Below are 22,455 nucleotides of genomic sequence, written 5' to 3' on the forward strand. Positions count from 1 at the left end.
CCAGTGGGTGTCTAAAGAGTATTCATGATTGCACACCTCGTAGTAAAAACTTTTTGAGCATGCACCTAAAATACACATATTTGTTTATAAAGACTACATATGCTCTACTTATTAATATCATTGCATTATCAACTACACACAAAGTTAGGAAATAAAGACATGAGATAAAGATAAAATCGCATTTTAATGTTTATTTTATTTTATTCATGAATCATACAAAACATTTTACAACCTCCAAGAAAATTATTATTAAAAATGGTGGGACTGATATGTTAGAATTGGCTTCGTCTCTGTTGAGCACTTAGTGATATGGGGTTCTGAGGTCAAGGGTTCAATTTATTCGCTTTCATGGCTGTCAGGATGGAAAAAGACACCTCACATAGACACAGAAATGCAGAAAGAGCATTGTTGGCTCTACTGACTAAATCAAGATACTTCTCTTTGGTTTCATGCACAAATTATGTGAAGATTGTTGTTGAAATTCAGCTGGTAGATTTCCATCTTCTCTGATGTCAATCAGCTATTTTTTCAACTAATCGGAAGGTGCTGAATTTTTATATATTTCTTAAAAACGGGTCAAAACTCTCTGAAACTCTTCCTTTGGAAGATTTTTCGGCAAGTAGAAGATTCTGTTTCCAAGTTTTAAAAGTTTTTAGATAGAAATTTTTAAAGTGTCATACCTACTCATTATCAACAACAAAATCACATAAAGATGAAAATATTTCCAAACTTTTTTTTTTCTTTCAAAATGGTCTTCCCGTGCTATAAATTCTTCCTAAAAGTGGTTACTTTCTAACTCTTTGTTAATGTATTACCTTTATACTGAGGGGGCAGATGCAGTGTTTAATTTTTTAAAGTTATCAGCAAAGTGACATACTTCTGACAGCTGCTTGCCAAACCTGAAAAAATCAGCAAATGTGGAACATTTTGGTTCTTTTAAAAGAAAAATGTTTAATTATGTTTCCATAACTAGCAAACCTCTGGGTTGTACAAAAAGTGTTCATGGTTACTCCCATCTCAAATTGTAAAGATTCTATTTCCAGGATTGCTTTTACAATATTGATATCTGTTGCACATAAACTGCAAACTTGTTATAATATATTGAAACTGAATCTGCCAGTAAGAACACCGGTATCACCACTGGGAGATATGGAGATCCCATGTACCTCTATGTCTTTCTGACACATGGATGCTTGACATACAGACCAAGGCAGGGAAACAGTATCTAGTATCGACTGTACATTAAATATGAGCAAAGCCTAATTTCTTGTTTTAATTTAAAAAAAAAGAAGTTCTAAAGGTGTCTTCTTTTGTCCCATCGGATCATTCTTTGTACTTCTTAGCATCAAAGTGCACTTTAATACCACTACACTAGACAAGCAAAAAGGGCGCTCAATGTTTTAGAGTTTGTGGTTTTAGGTCTTTGCTGTTCTGGAGCAAAACAATGATAAATAAATACATTGCCTCCTCTAAATGATGTGAATTAGGGATATCGGGTTATCAACATTTATTTGTTAAAAATCAAGTAATAAATATTTACAAATAAACAACGGTCCCTCAATTAAGAACCATCTGAGCAGATGTAAAATGATAGGATACATTAATTCTGTTCATCCCAAATGTATAACTTTGAATGGTAACAGTAGGTAAGAGGCAGGATTTTAATAATTTTAATAAAATTGGTGGCTTTCAGAGAAGGACAATGATTAAGGTTGGGGCAAAGTTCAGAGCTGAAGAGGGGCCCAGGCACCTAGGATAGAGGAGGGAATTCAAGTGAGTGCCAGCAAGCCAGAGGTCAGTGACCTGCAACCTTGAGACTCAAATCCAAAGAACCCTCCTTTTCCTGACTTCAGGAGAGTTGAGACAGAGAATTCATCCTGTGCCTAGAGATGGACCAGCACATCTTGTAACCTTGAGACTCAAATCCAAAGAACCCTCCTTTTCCTGACTTCAGGAGAGTTGAGACAGAGAATTCAGCCTGTGCCTAGAGATGGACCAGCACAAAAGAAGAGAGACCAGGGTCAGGCTAGAGCCAGGGAGACCACCAGTGAGCAGGGAGAGGAAACCAGAAGAACTGGGAAAGATCAAAGTGAAGTCTTTTCCAGTGAAGGATCCATACTCCACCAACCGTTTTGGGTGCCCCTGATAAAGTGAATTCTGTGATCACATGGGCTGGGAGACACTACCTCCCACCCCCAGCTTGGAAACTTCTAATACTCATCAGCACACCAAATGTTCGAAGATACCTGCTTAACTCAGATTTCTCCAAATGTATTTGACCAAAGAAAACTTAAAAAAAAAATGTCCTGCCAAATTTTGGTTCTGAGAATAAAATTTGGGGAATCCTGGACTAATTGATGCTTAAAGCCATAACGAGGCAAAGGGACAGGTGGGAGGCGTTGTTCACACGTCACGCTTCATGTGTGTATTGCTTGTGACCTGAGACACCCTCACCTTAATGAGAGTAGTATTTCTCTCCAAGCCTTGTGGACGAAAGTGGCCTCAGGGCAGTAGGACTTTCCCTTGAGGGGCCTCTCCTCTTACCCTGCAGGTAAACTCTGGTGTGAGTGGTGACTCCTGCCGGAGGCAGTGTCTCGAGGAAGTGACCTGGGCACAGTCAACGACCACAGCTCCAGCCAAGAGGCCTTTGACACCCGTGGACTCAGGCTGTGGGGCGGCAGGGATTGGGAGGGGAGGTGTGGCCAACGGAGACCACCTGCTCTGCTCTCTGCCGCCCTGGCCACCCAGCACCAGGGGCCTGACATGCCTCGGAGGAGACGTAAGTGAGTTTACGAATGATGGGAGGAAAAATCAGATGGGTGAAATTTTTAAAAATAGAATGCAGACCCCATTCTACTAGACCAGCATACTGAAAACAATAAAGAGGAAAGCTAAGATTTATTGAGCCCTCATTTTGTGCCAGGGACTGCACTAGAAATTTTATGTACACTTTCTAATTTACTCATTGTAATCACCCAGGCAGTGGGCACTAGTAAGTGTTCCTGTTGAGAAACTGAAGGTACCCAGAGATTAAATAACTCGCCCAAGGTCCTACAGGTAGAAAGTGGCAGAGCTAGGACCAAAAAAAGGGCTGGTGTTTTCAGCTCCTGCTCTGAACCACCTTCAAGTCATCCAGCAGGGAACCAGATAAACTTCAGCGCCTGCTTGGAATCCTTTTTAAGGAAGACATCCCTTATTTCTATGCTTGCTCCTCTAGTCCTTCGCTGTTGTGCATAACTTCAAATAAATACCCAGATAGTCTCCCCCTCAACCATTATGCATTTCCTTGAAATGATGGCATTGTCTTTGAGTCACTTTCAGATTCCTGTCTCCATTGTCCATGCAAAATATCTGAAATGCACTTAAGGGACTTGGATCAGATATAATTTTGCCATTTGTAATTTTTCCTTTTATGCTTATATTGCATTTGGTGAAGTCATGTGGCATCACTAATGCCAACTAGTCATCTTGAACAATGGCACAAATTAACATGCATCTATTTACTTTTGAAAATGTCTCATCAATATTCCAACTGAGTACACAGTTCACTTAAGTATCCAATATTCCCAGCCTCTCTTTCTGCAGAACTCAAGCACTAGTCAATCAGTCTCACCGAACTGAACCACTTCCATTCAGGTGCCGTCCCTAGAGGACAGGGGAGTGGGCTAGGATGGTGGGAGTCAACTTCCGTCCACACCCGCCCTAGGTAAGAGGAGATGGGGGCCGAGTGGTACCCGCAGAATTGAGAACCGTCTTGGGAAACACCCCAAGAGCTCTGGCCTCTAGACCAGAGTCCCTATGATACCCACTGAAATGCACAAGGAGACTGTGCTCTTCAGGCTGACATCCTCTCCTCCGCCCTACCCTCCCAGCACTAAAGGAGGGTGGATGTCCGGGGTAATACTCATAGCAGGAACACTTTTGTTTCAATGCCCTGCAGGCTGAAGTCTGCTCCCAGCTCCAGGCTCCCAGAGGCTCCCAGAACAGCATCTTCCTTCTGCTCTTTTCGATTCTGTGCAGTGCCTACACCTGTGCTGGGAGGGCATGCAGTGGGCACTTGCTAAAACACACATGGTGGGAGGAAGGACCTGGAAGGGTGCAGAGATGCAGTAGCCCCTGGCCCTGTTTGCCCATGCTGTTGGAGTCTCCCCACATGCTGCTAAGTGGAATATTACAGGTAGTTGTCTTTAAAATGGCACTTCGAGTGCCCCAATGGTCTCGGGACACAGGCACCGAGTGGAGAGGAGATGTGACTGTCAGGGCAATTGCCGGAGATAGATGCTTAATGGAGCTCAAGATTAGGAGCTGCCAAGGCTTTTCCCTAATCACCTGCCCCTTGCATCTCCCAGTCCTTCCTCCTGCACCACCCCCTGCTGCTCTACATTTATATACTAGCTCTTCTGGTGTTCAGGGCAGAGTGCAGGGAAACCAGCCATTCCCTGTCTGCCCTAGGAGTCCTGATGGATGAGGAGCCAAAGCGAGTTCAGGTGCCTGGTCTGTGATAACCTCAAGTCCAGTGGGGCTCGACTTAAACTAAAATTCCTTCCCCCCAGCGGAAGTAGAGTACAGAGGAGAATCCACCCAGCCCCACAGAGGCTGGACAGCCCTATTGCCTGGGGTGGGGGGACGACGGGCTCCTAGCTCTTCAGTCTCCTGGAGGGCAGCACCAGCAGGTATAAAGGGAATGCTCGACCTTAGTATCGTCCGAGGGGCTTCAAAATGGACAGGGTGTGTGTGTGCCAGGCTATCCTGGAGAGCTGGTGCCCAGAGCTGAACTGGCCTTCAGCTACCAAATTGGTAATAATAATGATGATAATGATGGAGATAACTCCCACAACTTGCTGAAAGCCTACTACATGCTAGGCCCTTTACAAGTCTCACCTTTCATCCTAAAAGCCCCAAAAGGTGGTTACTATCATTTGCATTTTACACATGAAGAAACTGAAGCACAACCCGTGTGAGCAATTTGGTCCAGTGGCAGAGCTGGCGAGTGTGCAAAGGGCCTGGATGAAAACCCAAGTTCATGGCCTATTTGTGACCACCCTGTGGGCTCCCTCCTGCACACATTTCTGCCTTCCAGTCACCCCATCTGAGAAATGTCAGGCCACTGTCATTTTTCCTCTCGGGGAGGTGACTGGACTAAATCATATTCATGTGTTCGAGACGTTATGCCTACATAAGTGACCACTTGGAAACATGCCTGTTGGAAAAGGAGGGGTCCCCTTGCCTATTCTCTCTAGGGGATGGGTTGACTGTGTCTGGGGCCCCATGTATCCTAAGAGGCTCTAGAATAGATGTTGCAGGCCCAACCTGTACCAGGCTGGAACTAAGGCAGAATAAGCCAAGGCACCTCCTCTCTGGGGCCGCGGGGTGGTTCTGAGTTCCTACAGTCACCCCCACGGCCCCATTCAGCCCTCACACTCAGAGAGCCCTTTTGCCTTCTTAGGCTCATTTTGAAGCCTAAGGAGTCAGGTGTACAACTTTCCTGCTGACAAGACCAGAAGATAAAGAGCATCTCTTGGCCCCACAGAGAGCTCCATGTCCCTCATGGGAAGACGGACTGCGGAAGACATAACAGGAGGATCGGAGTTGGATTCTAACTTGGCTCTCTGGCCAGCGTGCTGTGCGACACTGGGCAAGCACCATTCACTTTTCTGGGCTTTGGTTTGCTCCTCAGTCCTACAGGGAAAAGGCTGCAGGAGAGAAGTGGATGCAAGAAGCCTTGAGGGTTTTTCCAGTTCTGGGGTTTCACGATGCTAAGGGGAAGCCAGGCTCCCAGCACCTAGGGAACGTAGGAAGCTGGGGCAGGAAGTCATTTCCCCTGTCTGGGTCCCTCCGGTTCTGCGACAGTAAAATGGAGATGTTCTGCCTTTATGGAGAAGGAAATGAGAAGGGGGAGCATCTCAGTAAGGGCACACTGGAACCTTCCAGATTAGCTCCAGACAAATGGGAAGGGCTTCTGTCTGAGTGACACTGGGTGAAACACTGCAACAGCCTGCCTCCTTTCTTCAAGTGCCCAAGGTGGCTCCGTTTCCTGTCACTCACTCTCAGGTCCCTGCTTCAAATTCCTTCTCCCAGGAGCTATCAGAACGGCCTGGGCTGGGTGCCGGGAGCAAATGTCCAAATGGGCTTGTCACAGTGTCAGCCATCCAGACACAAACGACAGCATACAGCTCTGTCCCCTGCAGGGGCGGGAAGAATGATGCCAGACAGCCGTGTCACTGCAAACGCACCTCTCGAGAGACCTGCCCTGGACCCGGCACCCAGAGAGTCAGAATTGTTCTTACAGGAGCCCAGTGGGGGCAGGAAACATCTCCACAGCTGCACCTTATGTGGGATGGGGGTCTGGAGACGCCCGAGATTGCCAGACTTCACATCGGCTGCCCTCAGAAGCCCCCTGGGAGGCAGGCTGGGGACGGGAGGGACACTGAGGCATGAGGAAGCAGTAATGGCCCCTCATCGCAAGGTGGTCCCAGCAGAGGCACCATGCAGTTCGGAGTTCCAGCCCCAAGCCACTGTCTTGGACCACAGTACCACCTTCCCTTTGAACCGAGCTTCCCCCATGCAAGTCTCAACATGGTAAAAATCCCAGTCACAAGGGGACCCTCTCACCAGTTTCGTCCCAACAGGCACACTTGACCAGCTCTGCTTCACAACCCCGGGCACAGAGCTTGAAAAGAAACATGGAGAACAGGGAAGGGGATAGGTCAACAGGCCTCCATTCACCCCCTTTTACACCTATACCTCTCTCGGGAAGACTTCTCTGACCACTGTTTAAAATGGCAACTCTTAGAGGGCACGTTCTGCGCGGAGCACTGGGTGTTATGCACAAACAATGAATCATGGAACACTACATCAAAAACTAATGATGTAATGTATGGTAATTAACATAACAATAAAAATTTAAAGGAAGAAAAAAATAAAAAAATAAAATGGCAACTCTTTTGCTTTGACTAGGTCTTCAGATCCCACTTACCCAGCTCCATTTCCTTTTGCCCTGAAACCTACTACGTGATTTATCCGGGATGTTGGTTGCTTCTTTGCTGTGTCCTCTTGTGAAAACCACGAGCCCCTAGAGTCAAGGTTTTTATCTGTTTCTTGACTGTTGTGTCCCCAATGTCTAGGCTAGCGCCTGGCACCTGGTAGATGCTTAGTGGATATTTGTTGAGTGAATGAATGAATCAGGCCTAGGTAGTAGGTTACAAAGCAAGATGGCCCTCGCTACTTGACCACTGGATTATGCAGATGGAGCCAAGTAGAGCTGCCCCAGTTGGCTCTGCCTTCTGAGTAACTCCAAGTGCAGGTGGACCCACCTCCAGACCTACCTCCTCAGCCCCCACAGGCATCTCGTCCCAGATCACAGCTAGGACCTGAGTGTCACCGGCTCATGTGAGTGTCCCCTGGAAGCAGATGCACTGTCAACAGGAGTCAGTAAAACAAAGAAGCCATGAAGGATGGCTTTGGCCCAGATACAACGCAAGGGCATCTCCAAAGCAGAAACATGTGTTTGAGGCCTCTGGCTTTCAGGCAGGGGAGGGCTGCTGTGTGAGATGGCTGAGAGGCTGAATCTGCCACTTGCTCTGGGGCCTATCGGAGAGACTTGCCTTGTATGGGGGACAGCTGCTTCTTCCCCGGTGGGGGGCTGCTCCAGGGCACCTGAGGACAGACCAGATCTGCCACCTCATCTCCTCATTCATCTGCCTCGCTGACATTTTTTCTCACTTCCCTCCTATTGCTTTGGCAGGTTTTTATCACAGCAGCTTCAGTGTGTATAGACATTCCCTCGGGAGCACCAGAGTCCTAGTAAATACACACCATATACATACACACAGATATGTACGACGCAGGATGGAGGCTGATGGGAGACATACAGGCAGGGGCAGACACAGGAGGAGGTGTGCATGTGTGTGCATGCACACACACGAACACACACACATGTGCACGCACACACACATCCCACACAGATGCCCAGCAGTACCCTCACTCTGACACACCAAGGAGAAGCATATATGGAGAGTGAAAGCCTCGCTGGGTGAGACAGGAAGAGGAACTCACATATTCCTAATAGCAGAAATAATATTCTGGCTTGGAATTATCCAATTTGCAAATAATCGTAATAGGTTGGATGTTCCCTCACTTCTAGATGCTGAGCCAAGCTTTTTCTACAGACATTATCTCATTTGGTCTTCATCAGTGCCCTGGGAAAGCAATGCCATTTACTACATTCCCATTTCACAGATCGCAAACTGAGGTGTGGCCTCTCCCAGTGCATCACCTACCACCTTCCATTCCCTGTTCCAAGGCACCAAGTCATGCTCGCACCCCATGGCCTCTGAGCTAGCCATTGCTTCTGCCTGGTTGAGGATTTCTTCCCAAGTTTCCTCCTGCCACTTGACTTTATCCTTCTCTCTGCTCAAAAGTTCCCTTCTTGGGAGGCTTCCTCTGACAACCTTCCTGAAAAGAGCATTCCCCACCATGTTCCTAACCACCACTTTATTCCCACTGAGTCTGTGAAATCTCTCATTGTATTTGCATCGCCTGACATGCAGCATTCATTCGTTTACTCACTCATGGTCTGTCTCTACCTAAAATATAAGCATTATCGGGGCAGAGGTCTTGTTATCTTGTTCCCCACTGAATCTCTAGTATCTAGAAAGTGGCTGACTCACAGTAGGTGCTCGATATTTGTTGGTATTGAATGAATAAATGAAGTCCTGAGAGGGTTAGTAACTTGACTATGGTCACAGAGCCAGGAAATATATAGCATTCGTGTGCCTACACACGTGCACACACGCACACACACACGTGCACGCACACAACGTACACACACACGCGTGCACACACCACTCCATTCTCTGCCTCTACTTGTTATACCATCCTTACCTTTTCTGACCCCCCAATCTGGCTCCCCTGACAACCAACAACCCCCCCCTTCTTTAGGGGATTTCCAAAAGTCACCAAATTAACATAAATTCAGTGGTGGTTGAAAGGGGCTTATTATGAATAATGAGACACCCATTTTACTTTTATGGCTCCTGAAGATTTCAGGAACTGAGGACAAGAGACCAAATATTATAACAAAAGATTTTCCCATTGCTCTCATCACTCAGGAAATTCCAAGGGTTCTGGTAGCTCAGTGCCAGAAATGGGGATGAAGACCAAATATATGTTCTTATTATAAGCCACAATATCATAATTAGGTATATTATGTATATAGCACATCGGATCTATAATAGTACTATTTAAGAGATGGTTAAAGTAGGCTATTTAGGTTTAAGCAGTATGTTTACTTAAATAAAAACACAAAAGCAAGAAATAGTTCAGGACAGGTTGAAGTTATGGCGGTAATAAACGGATGACCGACGTTTGGGGGATACTTCCTTTGTCTGAAGTGTAGTCTTGTAATTATACATGTAAGTTTAAACTTGGGAATTAAGATAAGCAGGAGATAATTTGTATCAGTCCCTCTTTTCCAATTCTGGGTCAGTGATGACAGTGGGGATTCAATCAATAATTCATTCATTCATTCATCAAATAATTATCAAAGGCCCGTTAGGTGAGATTTAGACAGACAAAGAAGACATAGGGCTGCCCTCAAGCTGCTGACAGTCTGGCAAGAGAGAAAGACAGCCTGGGGTGAGAAAAGCTACCAGAGAGGTGTCTAAGCAAGAGGTCAGCCATTGCTCATTGTAGAATGGGATGGCACAGCTCAGTTTTGAAGGACAAGGCAAAATTAGCCAGATGAGAAAGGGAAGTGTCCTCCGGGTAGAGCAGACATCACTGCTGAGCATATACAGACTGACCTGTGGACTCAGCCTTGCAAAGTGCTCGGACACAGCATGGCTGACACCAACCTACCAGCTGACAGAGGCCGGAATATCCCTAGTTGCTGCTCTTGCCTCCAGCTCTACTTGGTATGCTCAGTCAACAAAGCAGCCTGTGGGGTCTTGATCTGCTTTCCACTGGGACTAAGTCCCTGCTCCCAGCCCACCTCAGAGGGGACAGGCAGAACAATCCAGGCTCTGTCAGCAAGGTCCTCTGGGGAGTTCAGGCCTGAACTCCAAAGCTCCATACCTGATAGGTCACCCATAATCTTGATGCCACCACCTGCCTGACTTCACACACGACCAATGCCCAGACACTCCTGTCACAATGTCATAAGAATACGAGACTCCATTTACCAAGCCCTCACTCCGTGCCAGGCTTGGTTCATGCCTGTTACATGTGCTATGTTGTTTGATCCTTGGGACACTATGGGATGTTATTATTACTTCCATGCACCGGTTGAGAACCTTAAGTCTTAAAGAGGTTAAGGAACTTACCTGAGATCCTACTTAGTAAATAGTAGAGCTAAGGTTCATGCGCGGATATCCTGACACCAAAGCCTGTGCCCTTAACCGTTGTGCTGTACTACCGCTCCTCACAAAGAATGTGCAAACCCACTGGATACCAGTGTTGGGCCAGCTGTCAGGGGCCTTGGGATTTTATTTTGATGACAGGCCGCCCTCCATCTCAGTGAGGAGCAGTCCCAGAAGGGATGAATGCCCTGGTCCCATCCGTTCCCGCCTTCCTTTCTTCTCCAACAACCCAGAGCTCCCAGCGAACCTCATTCTCCGAGCCTGAGTGGGTACTGCCTACTGACGGCTCTCAGGCAAGCAGAATGCAAGAACAAGGAACCCATAATCCCAACTCAGTTATCAGAGGGGGCTCCACACAGCTTATATTTTCCATCTTCGGAAGTTCTTAGAGAAAGTTCCAGGTTGAGAGAGATCCTGGCTTTCAGGTATGGTAAGAAATTAAAATACATAATGCCTTGTGGAGGTATTGGGTCTTCTCCTCCAAAGGAGTCTAAGGAAAGCTGCTTCTCCTCAGTGTTTGGGGCCTCAAAGGAAGGCAGGGAGTGTGGGCTCCATTGAAAAAGAGCAAGGAATGAAAGCAAAGGAACAGCCTCATACCCAGTCCTTGCTCCTGGGGTCAAGTGTTCCTCTGTCGGCCCCACATCAGGCAATCCCCAAGCCAGGGCAGCCTCGATGAAGGTACCACAATGGGTCCCAGTGTGGCTGCGTGGGGAGTCCCACACCCAGAGAAGATGTCATCAGGCTCTTGGGGAGGGTGGAGCCGCTGTGGCTGCCAAGACATAATGCACAAAGCCTTGTGGGTGGCATAATGTGGCATTCATCTCCTTCACTCTGCAGAGAGGGGACAGGCAGAACAATCCAGGCTCTGTCAGCAAGGTCCTCTGGGGAGTTCAGGGCTCGCTAATGAAGATAAATAAGAGATGGGATCTGGCCCTCATGGCGGCTGCCTTTGTCACATACATATTCATGGACTGGAGGGACAGCTCCTGGGAATGACCCATCCCACACAGAGATGAGAGAGACAAGGTAGGACAGTGCTGGTCTACTCTTGAGGTGGGTGTGTCTTGTGGGGGTGAAACACACTGGGCTGTGAATTAGGGCACTCCAGACATACTCTTAAATGTATGGAATTTTCAAGATGATATGTATACCTTTGCCTGCTGTAGACACATGAGTCCTGGTATAAGCCAAGGACCCTTGAAGAACTTAGTTAGTACTCAGCTGAATTCCAGAAACAAGCCCAACTTTGCTACTTCCTACTCAGTATCAGTTAACAGTAATCCCTGTACCCTATTGTTCTGCCTGGCTTGGCCTCATGGAATTTGCTGGAACTTCACGCTAGAGGTCTAGGTACATACAAAGGCTCAGAACACACGCGTATCATCTTACTTCACACACAGAGACCCTGTTTTTTGACTCTCCATCCATTTGACTATTCTATGATGTTCCCTCAACTAAGATATTTGGGCAACAAATCCTTGCCCGCCATAGACCTCCAGGGTCCAAGAAGGTGACCTCGATAGGAGATTATACTCTGTGTAGGGAAATCCGGACAAACAACTTGGGCATTTGTACCATGTTTCTTCAAAAGAGAGTAAATGTTGGCTCTGAATCTATATTCACCCATCACTTTGAAGTTAGTGGATTTGTTCTAGACTCCCAGGTGTTTTGATATTTTATTCCCCGTTTCAGCGCACTCAGCCTCAGTCCCCAGGCAGTATAACCAAAAAGATACATGCTGAGCCAAATAAATCAATTGGCTTCTTTGCAGCTGGCCTCCTGTAGGTTTCTACCGGGCCACAGGCTAGTACTTAGCTGCAAGACAGATGTCTAAGAGAGCCCAAAAGCCTTACCTGCCTTTCTGACATGATGTAGAGTTGCTCGTGGTCCTTGGAGAAGGCCATATCCCGGAGGACTGGGCCAGGCTCTACCACCTGCACCGTCTCATACTGGAGGGCATTGCCCCTGGGCCCATCCACCCGGATCTGTGGAGAAGAGAGAGAGGAGAGATGGCACGCGTTCAGATCCTATATTGCCCACAGTCCAGCTTCAGCCCAGAGACCCTCCCAACAGCTAAGGGAGAGGCAATGAGCTTTGCCTCTGAGATGCCGAGGCCAGGCCCCGAATAGAAGCCCCACTCCCCCCATGGGCCTCCTGCTGGGAAAGGCAAAGAGAAGGGAAGGCAGGAGACCAAACCAGGCCCCACAAAGCACCTGGCCTTATCCTCTCTGGTTCCCTCTGCCTCAGGCTTAAGTCTTCGAGGCCTGGCTTGGACATCTTTGGAGAAGAGGATGGGGCTGGTATTGGGGAGCGGGGGCTAGGGATTGGGTGAACAGTGGGTAACTGAAGCTGCCTCAGATCAGAGTATCATCATGTAACAGAAAGGCAATATTATTTGCTAGATTTGTTCTCAGAAAATAAGTGGGTGTGAGGATGCAGGCTGATTCTTTGAAATGGCTACCCAGTTATCATTGCCACACCTTTGAGGGGAATCAGGCAAGGAGCCAACCTCAGAAGTTTCACACTGAGTGGGCTCATTCTGGCCATTAACTACGGGCTTCTGCTTTAGGCTTAGGAGTAGATGTAGGTCTTGAGACCTCCTAGAGGTTCTATTCATGTCCCCAGGGAAGGGGATATGAACATTCCAGGAAAATGTGCATTGGGCATGAGTCATCTCCAAACTTCCGAGAACACTTAACATAGTAGATCACCCCTGGGCCATTCTCAGGCCTCCCTAGAAATGTTTGGACAATGTGGAGACAACCAGGAGAGACTTTTGCCCACACCTCCCACAGTGGAGGACAAATCTAGAAAGACGGGGGCTTCTCAATGCCACATGGTGCTCATCTGACCCGGGGTGCTGGCCCAGGTCTCTAGAATCAGAGTCATTACAAGTCTGGGCTCATAAATTCAACACAATCGCTGCCCAGTACTAATAATGCCACCCACCTAAGTTGGGACCAAACATCTGGAGGGAGACAGGGAGATGCCTCTGTAGCTAGGAGATCACCAAACTTGATTAGATGCCATTTGTATAAGACTCTGTAAGGTACCCACCATGTAATTTTAGAGATTTCAGTAACAAAACTAAAGAAAAAAATTATATTCCATATATTCCCATTATGGACTCTTACTTTTAATTTTTAATATTTAATTTGTAACTTCTCATGAGCTCAAGGAGAAGAGAAGTTATTCAGAGCAAATAAATTACAGAACGGACACCACATTAATGCCAACTGAACTCTGACACTAGTTTATTTTGTGGTTTATGTGTTTGCTTTTAGGCTTGTTCCAGGCTCTATTTGTTTGTTTTCCTCTTAAGCACGATTTTTAAGCCCTCCCTAGACGTCAGGCACTAAGAAATGGTTTTACACGCAATTCCTTATTGGTGTAATCCTCTCAATCCTGTGGGCTTAGTGGTCATTTGTCCTGACTTCCATGGCCTCTCCAGCATCCCATTCCACCCTCTCTCACCTAGGGGCAAGACTGGATGCACCCCCCTGCTTCCCCAGGGGCAGGGGGTGCTTTCCGATGGGCGCGAGCAAATCAGTTTAATTTCATTCTGTTGCCTCAGTGATTGAAGAAAACAGGCCCAAGCCAATCAACATATGCACTCAGAGCAAAGCAGGGACAGACAGTGTTTTGTGATCAGGAAGAGAGAATTTCTCCTCACCCTCAACATATCAAAGAAACAGCCGGTTCCAAGAGCTATTGGCAGCCCTCTTGTCATAAAGAGGGGAACTGAAGCCAGGAAAGGTTTAGGTACAGAGACGGGAAAAAATTGGTCTTTGGTGATGTCCCTGAGTCACTGAATCAAAATGACCCCAAAGCCTGCCCTCTGTCAGGACTTTCTAGTTACTCATGTTATTTCCTTATTGTTAAAAGAATAAAAAGGCTTTTTTGCAACATCAAAAGTCCTAACTGCTATACAGATACAAACGATGAGGAAAATGAGACAGAGGTGCACTAAACAATTAGCCTGAGCTATAAAATCTGGGGACAGAGTTAGAATCCAGTTCGACTCTGAAGTCCACACTTTTCCTGCCACCCCATGACATGAGATCTTGTTCCTTGGTGGGTTTCACGTTCATTCGCTGGGGCGTGCCACCTAAATAAAGGCAGGGGGCTGAGGTCAGGGTCTGTCTCTGGTCTATACGATGCCAGAGGCTTTTGCCAGTCATTCCTGATTTTGATGCTGAAATACTCAAGCTTGACACATATTTATTTTAAAAATGAAGAAATAAATGAATGCAGCTGAAAGTCCTTTTTGCTGATTTCTCATGAAGCTCATGAAAACAAACAAACAAAACTGATAAAGGAATAGAAAGAGAATACTTTTAGCTCTGAAAATCAAAATGCCTCAGAAGCCAATAGCCCTCCTGTTTCTGTGCCCACCCCCATGCCACCAGATGTCCATCCTGGCCAGGGCCTTCCTTCATCTGAATGAAATGAGAGTTCATGCAAAACCAATTGGGATTACCACCCAAGTCTGACCGTGTGGTGATGGCCTTGGCCCCCAGCCCAGGCAGGCTTCATCCCCAGCTGTGAGTCACCTCTGGAGCAGGAACACATGAGTGACAAGAGTGATACTGAACACCCTGGCTGGTCTCCAAGCCCCCTCAGGCTGCCGGCAGGAACAGGCTCCCCTAGGGACTGCTGGTAGATATGCATCCCACGCAGTGCCTGTGGTCTGATCCCCAAGGGAAATTGGATTCAGTGCCTGATCAATCTCCTTTATCATTGGGCCCCAGCTCCCTGCTCTTTAGCACAAGGTGATGTGCTGGATGTCAGTGGACATCAGAGGAAACCAGGTAAGCGGGGGGGGGGGGGGGGGGCAGGGAACACCTAGGGCACATTTTCATGGGCCTTCCCCAGGGAGGCGGGATAGGGTTATGGTACCCCTTTCCATTCTCTGCCTGGATGGGAAATCAGTCACTGGAAAGGCAGGCAGGCTTCCCTCTCCCCATACCCCTCCCCAGTCCATGACTTATTTCAGAAAACAGAAAGGAAAGCATCCATTCACCCACCTGCTGAAAGAATCTCACACAGATCTTGGATAAAAGGAGCTTGTGGTAGGATTGGCTGAATGATGGACATTCATAAAATTTAGGTAGGACAGTCCAGCTGCTGGGTCCTTTGGCCTCACGTAAGCGATAGCAACGAGAACTGCCAATAACTGAGTGGCTACTGTGTGTCAGGTCCCGTGCAGGCATTCTACACATACTAACTTCTCATGTAAACCAACTAACTCTGCGAAGTAAGCATCAATATAACTTGCTCATGGTCACACATCTAGCGAATGGCATGGCCTTGATCCTTACCAAGGTCTGACTGATTCTGTCCATGCCTCCACGTGTTTACATACTACACCAGCACATGTTGAACCAGGTTCTTTTGGTCGTATAAACCTGCATCCCTTCAAGAAGTGCAAGTAGTTGACGTTAAGCAAACATCACCCTAGTAGTGTGGGAGGAACCGCGCCTGTGCCTACTACAGTTCTTGTGGGAGAGAATCATGCATATGAATGAAGATGATGCTGGTGTAAATTTTCAAATAACGATCCCTTATATTTTTGTTTGTTACCTTGCACAGCATTCTTTTTTTGTTGTTGTTAACATATAATGTATTATTTGTTTCAGGGGTACAGGTCTGTGATTCATCAGTCTTACACAATTCACGTGCTCACCATAGCACCTACCCTCCCCAATGTCCATCACCCAGCCACCCCATCCCTCTCACCGCCCTCCACTCCAGCAGCCCTCAGTTTGTTTCCCGAGATTAAGAGTCTCTTCTGGTTTGTCTCCTTCTCTGGTTTCATCTTGTTTCATTTTTCCCTCCCTTCCCCTATGATCCTCTGTCTTGTTTCTCAAATTCCTCTTATCAGTGCGACCATATGATAATTGTCTTTCTCTGATTGACTTATTTCACTTAGCATAATACCCTCTAGTTCTATCCATGTCGTTGCAAATGGCAAGATTTCATTCTTTTGATGGCTGCATAATATCCCATTGTATATATATACCACATCTTCTTTATCCATTCATCTGTTGATGGACATCTAGGCTCTTTCCATAGTTTGGCTATTGTGGACATTGCTGCTATAAACATTGGGGTGCATGTGCCCCTTCGGATCACTACATTTGTATCTTTGGGGTAAATCCCCAGTAGTGCAATTGCTGGGTCATAGGGTAGCTCTATTTTCAACTTTTTGAGGAACCTCCATACTGTTTTCCAGAGTGGCTGCACCAGCTTGCATTCCCACCAACAGTGTAGGAGGGTTCCCCTTGCTCCGCATCCCCGCCAACATCTGTCGTTTCCTGACTTGTTGATTTTAGCCATTCTGACTGGTGTGAGGTGGTACCTCATTGAGGTTTTGATCTCTATTTCCCAGATGCCGAGTGATGTTGAGCACTTTTTCACGTGTCTGTTGGCCATTTGGATGCCTTCTTTGCAGAAATGTCTGAAAATGTCTTCTGCCCATTTCTCAATTGGATTATTTGTTCTTTGGGTGTTGAGTTTGATAAGTTCTTTATAGATTTCGGATACTAGCCCTTTATCTGATATGTCATTTGCAAATATCTCCTCCCATTCTATCGGTTGTCTTTTGGTTTTGTGGACTGTTTCCTTTGCTGCTTGCACAGCATTCTTAAATAACATCGTCTCATCGGATGGTTGTAAGATTTTTATGATGTTGATGACTAGCATCATCATTCTCATTTTGCTAATGAAGAAACTGAGGTGGGGGCTGTTCTGTGCCTTGCCCAAAGTTCAGTGATAAACCAATGACAGTCAGGACTAGAACTCAGGTCTCCCGATTCCTAGCTCAGTGCTTGTCTCTTAGCAATTTAGATTTTCCAAAAGCCTTTGACAAGGTTCCACACGAAAAGGCATTTAAAAATAATGAGTCTCTGTGGGACTTGGGGCAGTTTGACCACGGAGACAGAACCGACTTAGAGACAGAAAAAGACACGTTTCTGCATGGAGGAGTGGGGCCAGGGGCATTTCCCAAGCACCGGTGTTCTGACTTGTTTTATTTAATATTTCGTATAAGTGGTTTGGAGGAGGGAGCAAGAAAATATGCAGACGATTCTGAGCTCTTTGGGACAGCAAGAAGGCCAATGATGGAGATGAACTACAGAAGGATGATGCATCCTCAGTGAGCACTGGGGAGGGGAGCTGCACATGGGCAAAAAAGCTGGGACTGTTGCGCATCTCATGGGAACAGAGACTCAGCCTTGCAGCTCCACTGCCCAGCACAGCACCCAGGACGTGGCCGGTGCTCACTAAGTAGTTATTGACAGGTGTTGGCAGGGGTGTGAGGAAAAGGAACTCGTGCACACTGTTGGTGAAAATGTAAATTGGTACAGTCACTATTGAAAACAGTATGGAGGGTCCTCAAAAATTAAAAATAGACTTAACTATGATCCAGCAGTCTTATTCCTGGGTATTTATCCAAAAGACACAAAATCAGTATCTCAAAGAGATAAATGCATCCCATGCTCGTTGCAGTATTATTTATAATAGCCAAGATATGGAAAGAATCTAAATATCCATTGATGGGTGAAAGGAGAAGGAAAAGGTAATACACACACATATGCGTATACATATATACACACACATATATTACATATGTATATATACAAAACATATATATGTATATACATATATATGTAATATATATATAGAAAATACAGCCTTAAAAAAGAAAGAAATCCTGCCATTTACAACAACATGGATGAACCTGGAGAAAATTATGCTATGTGAAATAAGCCAGACATAGAAAGACAAATATTGCATGATCTCACTTATATGTGGAATCTAAAACAGTCAGACTCCTAGAAGCAAAGACTAGAATGGTGGTTGCCAGGGGCTGGGGGTTGGGGAAAAGGGGAGATGCTGGTCAAGTGGCACAAACTTTCAGTCACAAGACGAATAGTTCTGAAAAATCTCACATACAGCAATGTGACTAGAGTTAATAATACTGATTTGTGTATTTGAAATTTGCTAAGAAGGTAGATCTTAAGTGTTCTCATCACACCCACAAGGAAAATGGTAACTATGTGAAGTGATGGATATGCTAATTAGCTTGATTGTGCCAATTATGTCACAAGATGTACATATATCAAGTTGTATACCTTAACTATATACAATTTTTATTTGTCACTTATGCCTTAATAAAGATGGGGAAAAATGAGTAGTTACGACATAAGTGGTCAACTCCCTGTGGGAAAAACCAGCCACATTCTACCAATGGGACTATGGACCCTGAGCTGATCAAGGTGAGACCAAAGAATTACCAAAATGAGAGGCAGGACCAAGAAAGGACTGCTCAGGTCATCACTCATTGCTCCCCATACTCCACAGTAGCCTGAATGGCCAGCAACATGTCAAGCAGCATTCAAATGGGATTTCAGGGGAAAACAGACAAATGGAAGCCATTCTCCTGGCCAAGTTCACTTGAATACAGAATATCATGTTCAGTCCACCCCTGATAAGGTAGAAACATAATCCAGATGACTGCACCTGGAGAACAGCCTAGGAAAGATGCCTCAGGCCACAAAGGCATAGTTGAGATCAAAGGAGATGTGCTGGCCAGTGGCACTGGTTCAGTTGCCAACATAGGGGCCACCCCAAAGCTGGTGAGGTGACAGTAAGAACAAATGAGATTTATTATTGTACGTATCAGGACAAACAACATTTATTATTTTACACAACGCAGATGATACTTGTGGATCACCTAAGTGGTGAGAAAGGATGGAAATAGAAGTTGATTTTTTTTTTTTTTAAGATAGAAAATGTAAAAAAAGCTGCTAATGTAAATTTGGGTGTTTAGAAGATGCTGTTCTAAACAGAGTGCTATCACATCCTCACCCCACATGTCCCCTGAAAGAGGGAACCTCCACATTCATTCATTGTCTATAGAGCATTCATGGAATGTCACAGTATTCTAGGCTCAGAGCTAGCTTCTGGAGGAGAAAGGTGGGTCTTTGCCCTACCCTCCAAGGAAGCCTGTCTCCTGAAGGGCTCAGATACTACACAAATAAGGCCAAGTGGCAAATGCTACAACTGAGGATGTTCAGAGGCCTCTGTTCCCCCTTCCCAGGAGATCTGGCCACTGACTGGGGTGTAACCAGGAACTATCAGCCCAGCCCCAAGTGAGGCTTGAGGGAGCACGTGAGCCATATGACAAAGAGCTACCAACATGGCATCTCTAACTCTGAGAGTCTGACTAATAAAACACATAGTGGGTAATATCAGATTTATTCAAAAGCCACCTCTGGAGAAAAAATCTCTTAAGCCCATAGGAAGATTGACCTGGAGTAGCAAAATTAGTGGTACGAACAGATTTTATAAAGACATATCCACATTGGCCAAGAGAGGTGAGAGTAAAAACACAGAAAAGGGTGTCAGAGGGAGAAATCTGGTTGTCTTCACACAGCCCTGTCCTGAGGAGACTGAGTGTAAATGTGTTCTCTGTGGTCAGGTGTGGTGTCCCTTCAGGTCTCACCAAAGACCCAGTGGAACGTTCTTCTAACCAGCACCAGACAACAGCAATATAATGCCTGTCACAAATGTGGGCCACATGTGAAATTTAACATTTTCCACTAATGGTTACATTAAAAAAGAAATAGGTAAAATTGATTAATTACAATTTACTTTAATCATCTATTTTATCTAACACAATGTGCCCCAAGTATTATTACAGTTGCATGTATACAGTATAAAAAATTGTTAGTGAGATATTTTACATTTGTTTCCTCACACTAAATCTTTGAAACCTGATGTGTATGTATTTTATACTTACAGCAACCCTTAATATGGACCAGCCATGTTTCAGGGGTTTAATAGCCACATGTGACCAGTGCTTGTCCTATGGGATGGCACAGTTCTAGATCACTGTCATCCCTGTGTTCTGATCTGCGCTCTCCAAGTGACCTTGCTAACAATTTGGCGGCCAACTATCCTTCTAGGGGTGCCTTCAGTTGAGATCTTACTCCATTCCCTGGCTGACACCTTTGTGTCTCCTGGGAACCTCAATTCATAGCATGATGCCTGTGTCCCATTATCTTTGCTTTTCTGGAGCTCACAAGCTGTAAGCTCCAACCAGCTGCATGGTCCCCTTCAGTCCAAGCAAGTTACAAGGCGCAGTTGTGTGGGCCGGATTCTGCTCTAGCCTAGCACTCGGCAAGCTTGTTTGACGTACCCCTGCCTTCTCTTTCCACATTCAGGCTGCAGGCACCCGGGGCACACCTCTTGCATGCCAGGAACGCCCTCTACCCCAGGGGACAGTCGAGAACACTTAAGAACAGCTGAGAGAGAACCAAGCAGTCAGAAGAGATGCTACAGGGGCATAGTCTCAGAGGCTCTCCGCTGCACCAGGCAAGACTGCTGCGGGCAAAAAAAAGAAGGGAATCCTGCCATTTGTAACACCATAGATGAACCTGGAGGGCATCATGCTAAGTGAAATAAGCCAGATACAGGTAGACAAATATTTTACGATCTTACTTCTATGTGGAATCTAAAATAGACGCAAAAGCAGAGAGTAGAACGGAGGTTACCAGGGGCTGGGGGGAAGGGAGCATGGGGAGACGTTGGTCAAGGGGTACAAAGTTTCAGTTATACAGGATAAATAAATTCTAAAGATCTAATATACAGCGATACGATCATAGTGTATACTTGAAATTGGCTACAAGGTTGGTCGTAGTGTTTTCACAATGTGTATATATATATATATATAATATATATACATATATAATATATATATTACAACATCACATCAAATCCTACACTTTAAATATATACAATTTTTATTTGTCAAATATACTTCAGTAAAGATGAGAGAGGCAACAGTGGGTGAGACCACACTAGGACAAAATGACCGGACATCAGTTCTGCCTGGACCACACAGGCACCTCCATCATGGTGTCTAGCACACACAGCGCCTTCCCCTGCAGGTGGCCTAGCCGGGACAGGCACACGTGCCCCCGGGAGCACACACTGGCACGCCCACTCTGGTGCACAGGCATCCCCAGCCTGCCCCTCCTGCTCGGTCTGCAGCCCGGGCTATTCCTAGGCAGCGCAGCCCCCTTTCCCTCCAAGCCATCCACCTCTCTTCATCCCTGGCACGGTGCGTGTCTGCGCTGCCAGGCAGAGCGCTATTAAAACATCAGCAGGGTGGCCTCCACAAAGGTCAGCCATCCGGGGAGCTCCTGGCAGCTGCTTGTTTGTTTACTGGAACATTATCTGGGCCGGGCTGTTGATTTACATCCATTGAAGGATTGAACAATAAATATCGGCTCCCAGTAGCAGGCAGATGCTTGCACTAGACCATTCTGGCTGCCTTCTTGCTTGGAATAATCTCCCTAATGAGCAAACAGTGCCATTCATCTTTAAAGATGCAGGCAAGCCCCGGTATCCCCCCCTTTCCCCTTTCCTTTCACATCCTCCCCCAGACTTCTTGGTCAAGGTCTACCCTGCCAGATTTCTGGGCTGGGCCCAGCCACGAGAAGGAGAGGGTGGGGTCTCGCCTGGCAGGCCTGGCAATGGAGTTGCAACTGGAGAGGCAGGTGGTGGGGGGTCGATTAAACCCTGGGACCGATGTCCCTGGGACACTCTGAATTCTCCACCTAGACCCTCAAGCCCAAACACAGAGGCCAGTGGAAACCCAGCTGGTGACGTGGGTGGGCCTTCACAGAGCCGGGGTGCGAGGGCAGGGCTGTGGAGACGGATGCCCCACATTCAGGCAGTGCCAGAGCCAGAGTTAGGCCTGTTTCCCTTTCAGGCAGGTCTCCAAAGTTCCCAGAACCTCAAGGGGCTCCTGTGCAAGGACATGCAGACCAGGCAGTTTGCAAGATGGAGTCCGTGTTGGGGCAGGCAGGGTGCCAACAAGGGGGGGCAGGTGAGGGGTCCAAGGAGGGAGGGGAGGGATTCAGGCTCTGCTCCTCTCAAGAGCCTTGAGCACACAACTTTGGCTCTCCTAGGGGTCCTAGCTCTCTGTCCTGGCCTTGATCTGTCTCCCACTGAGGCAGAAAGAGCAGGGAGGACCCTCGGTGCGAAATGAGTGACCAGGATCTGCTTTCCTGGGTCACTCTAGGGC

The 22,455-nt window shown here is 46.6% G+C and overlaps 1 protein-coding gene across 6 annotated transcripts in view; it reads right to left on the reverse strand.

Moving 5' to 3' along the window:
* Positions 1-22,455, reverse strand: part of PLXNA4 (plexin A4) — a 571,205-nt gene that overhangs the window by 144,213 nt on the left and 404,537 nt on the right. For all 6 annotated transcript variants that reach the window (XM_027573479.2, XM_027573477.2, XM_027573480.2 and 3 more), the window contains one exon: positions 12,212-12,343. In XM_027573479.2, the coding sequence (XP_027429280.1) occupies positions 12,212-12,343 (132 nt within the window). The remainder of the gene's footprint in view (positions 1-12,211; positions 12,344-22,455) is intronic.

The sequence above is a fragment of the Zalophus californianus genome, chromosome 12, assembly GCF_009762305.2.
Source record: "Zalophus californianus isolate mZalCal1 chromosome 12, mZalCal1.pri.v2, whole genome shotgun sequence".
Taxonomy (NCBI): Eukaryota; Metazoa; Chordata; class Mammalia; order Carnivora; family Otariidae; genus Zalophus; species Zalophus californianus.